A 2,610-nucleotide genomic window follows, 5' to 3' on the forward strand; every position below is an offset into this window, starting at 1 on the left:
CTTCCTAAGGAAAGAATTCCAGTTCTGAGGGAACTAAATAGGACAAATGGTAAAGACGAGCAGGGACTGGGCTGGGGAACTAGGACAGAGCAAAAATGTACGTCAATTTTAGGAATCAGGTGGGTTCTGGGAAAGAACAAAGGGTAATGGCCCAGGCCACCCACATACAGCAAGTGGTTATGGTCAGGGAGTGGGGTGACAGCCTTTTTGACTTTCTCAATGAGACAACAAGTGGGGAGGAGAGTTTGAGAGTGGAACATCTGGGATTTTGGTAATAAACCACAAATCCGGCCATCCCTTCAGCCTCAGAACTCCAGTATGGATAAAGACACTCCAGAGTTATCCTTGAAAAAAGAGTTGTTACAAACCAGGGTCTGATCTCTTGAGAAAATATATAAGAAAAACCCTGGATTCTTACATAGCACCTCATTCCCTCATCTTCCCACTCTTCCCAGGTTCGTGCTCAGCAAACAGAAGAAATTCAAAGAATCCACACACAGATTCAGAGGCAGATCTCACCTCAGACACCCACATACACACTAGCTTTAGCCATGTTCTTTTATTGAGCTGTTTGGGTGGCAGTTAGTTGTAAGAGAGTTCTCACACCTCCATTACAGTGCCCCTGTCAAGCAAGAAGCTGGAGCTTAGCAGCTGCTGCAGTCACTGGGGTAGGTATCCCAGTGCAGGCCAATGGCATTGATGAGGGCACCAGATCGGCCACTGATGAATCGTAGCACGGTGTTGGGGTGCAAGGGGACAGCATTAAAACTTGTGCCTGTATCCTTCCCAAAAGGCAGGTAGCGCCCTTTGTCAGTTATGAAGACCAGCTTCCTCAGGTAGTACTTGTACTTGCCAGACACCTGGATCACCGATTCCCCAGGGTGCAGAAAGATCTCTTCCAGGTCTCCCTGACTACCGCCCACATAGTCGCTCCACACTTTGCCATAGCGCACCTGCAGGCTAGAGGTAGGGATGAAGAGTGCATAGGAAGGGAGACACTGAGAAGGGTGGTCAGACTTCAGGACCTCTTGACCTGCAGGCTAACACTTTTGAATTGGTAAGAGGGAGAACAAGTCTCTTGGTAGGATAACACATCCCCACAATATGAGTACTAAGTGAGCCATTGGTGATCATACAGGGAACTTCAACCCCTAATTTTGCCAATAAATAATGGGCTCATAGAGGGAAAATCACTTGTCCAGGGTCACCCAAAGTACAAGTATCAGAGCTTGGATTTGAAGTCTGGACTCCCACTAGCCCCTTCCCTGGCACCGAAAAGCTGCAAAGGGATTTTTTAAATATGTGAAACGCTATCATGTGGAAGAAAGAGACTTGTCCAGGTGCTATCCCAGGGTACAGATTCAGAATCTGAAGGAGACAGTTTGGCTTTGTGTAATAGAATTGAACAGAATGAGACTATCTTAGGAGAGGCATCAAGCAAAGATATAGGCTGCCAGGTGGAAAAGTTGCAGGGAGAATTTAAAGCATGGGTAGAGGCTGAAGTAGACAAATTCCAGTCTCTTGAGAGTTTATGACTAAGGTCATTCATATTGGGGCTGGAGGGGTTGTAGCTGTGAAGGTTTTTCTCAAGTACTTTTTATCATATCATATTATTACCCCTTTGACTTGTTGAGATAAATGAATGAGACCCAAAGTGACTGAGAACTTTTCAATTTACTAAGATCTCAAAACACAGAAACCCAAAGAACCTTACCCTACGATGTAGTATCTGTTGACACGGACGCGGATGGCTGTGATGGGGCCGTCCAACTGGTTGCCAGAATGGGAGAATCGTTCTCCTCCGCCACCTCCATACTCACCATTGTAGGAGGAGGACCTAGCCTGAACTGAAGGGGGAAAGTATGAGTCGAAAAGAGAAATCCCCTGAGAATTTAGTTTTTCCACACCACCCTGATTCTTCCCAGAGCTTAGCACCCCCGCCTTCCTACCCCCCCAAGCCAGCCTTTAAATGCCTTGCCCGCCAGCAATGCAGGAGGCTGCCTTCCCGTGACCTTGGCATCTCACTTACTGGCATTGGCAGAGGCTGAGGCACAAAGAAGGGCTAGGAGGGCAATGGTCAACATTCTGGGGCTGGAGTGGGAAGAAAGGAAAAAATTAAGGTGGCTCCTTTTCCCTCTGGACTTTACCCAGACATCCCTGACCTCCAGTTTAGATACAGGTTTCTTGGTCCTCCATCTCTGACCTAGCAGATCCAGTCTTATACTTAGAAAAGATTGCTTACAGCCTGAATGTAAATGGATTACATGTACCAGCCAAGAGACATTAGAGAGCAGAATGGATCAGAAAACAGTATGCTTCAATATGCTGTTCCTCCGAGATACCATTATTTGGCTCTTCCTGGTCTGGCTATAGTCAACTCCTCTTCTTCCATTCCTAGCCAGAAGAGTAATAACTTTCTATTTGGATTGAATGGTGGCAAGTCCTGTTCCTTACTGTTAAAAAACAGGAAAGGAATTTTCTGATGAAAAAGTGAAGGACATCACCAAAGCATATTGATGTTAGAGGGGCTATGCCAGTATCAATGCCCAAGCAGTTCTGGTGGGATAGTTGAGAAGTTGGGACCAGTAGGACATTAATCCCCTGTGCCTG

The 2,610-nt window shown here is 46.4% G+C and overlaps 1 protein-coding gene across 1 annotated transcript; it reads right to left on the minus strand.

Moving 5' to 3' along the window:
* Positions 1-540: 540 nt before the first annotated feature.
* Positions 541-2,088, minus strand: ZG16 (zymogen granule protein 16). The gene is made up of 3 exons (XM_006877904.1): positions 2,030-2,088; positions 1,715-1,847; positions 541-960 (listed from the first exon to the last, which is right to left on the minus strand). Exons 1-3 carry the CDS (start codon positions 2,082-2,084, stop codon positions 645-647), a joined length of 504 nt encoding a protein of 167 aa, XP_006877966.1. The 5' UTR covers positions 2,085-2,088; the 3' UTR covers positions 541-644.
* Between the last annotated feature and the right edge of the window lie 522 nt (positions 2,089-2,610).

Source organism: Chrysochloris asiatica, unplaced genomic scaffold, assembly GCF_000296735.1.
Source record: "Chrysochloris asiatica unplaced genomic scaffold, ChrAsi1.0 scaffold00666, whole genome shotgun sequence".
Classification (NCBI taxonomy): domain Eukaryota; kingdom Metazoa; phylum Chordata; class Mammalia; order Afrosoricida; family Chrysochloridae; genus Chrysochloris; species Chrysochloris asiatica.

What these genes read in the sequence shown, in the direction of transcription:
- ZG16 (XM_006877904.1), bottom strand. Translation starts at nt 2,084, where the DNA reads ATGTTGACCATTGCCCTCCTAGCCCTTCTTTGTGCCTCAGCCTCTGCC. An exon ending in CTCAGCCTCTGCCAATGCCA is followed by an intron (nt 1,848 to 2,029) that starts GTAAGTGAGATG and finishes TTCCCCCTTCAG; the next exon opens with TTCAGGCTAGGTCCTCCTCC. An exon ending in AACAGATACTACATCGTAGG is followed by an intron (nt 961 to 1,714) that starts GTAAGGTTCTTT and finishes CCCTACCTCTAG; the next exon opens with CCTGCAGGTGCGCTATGGCA.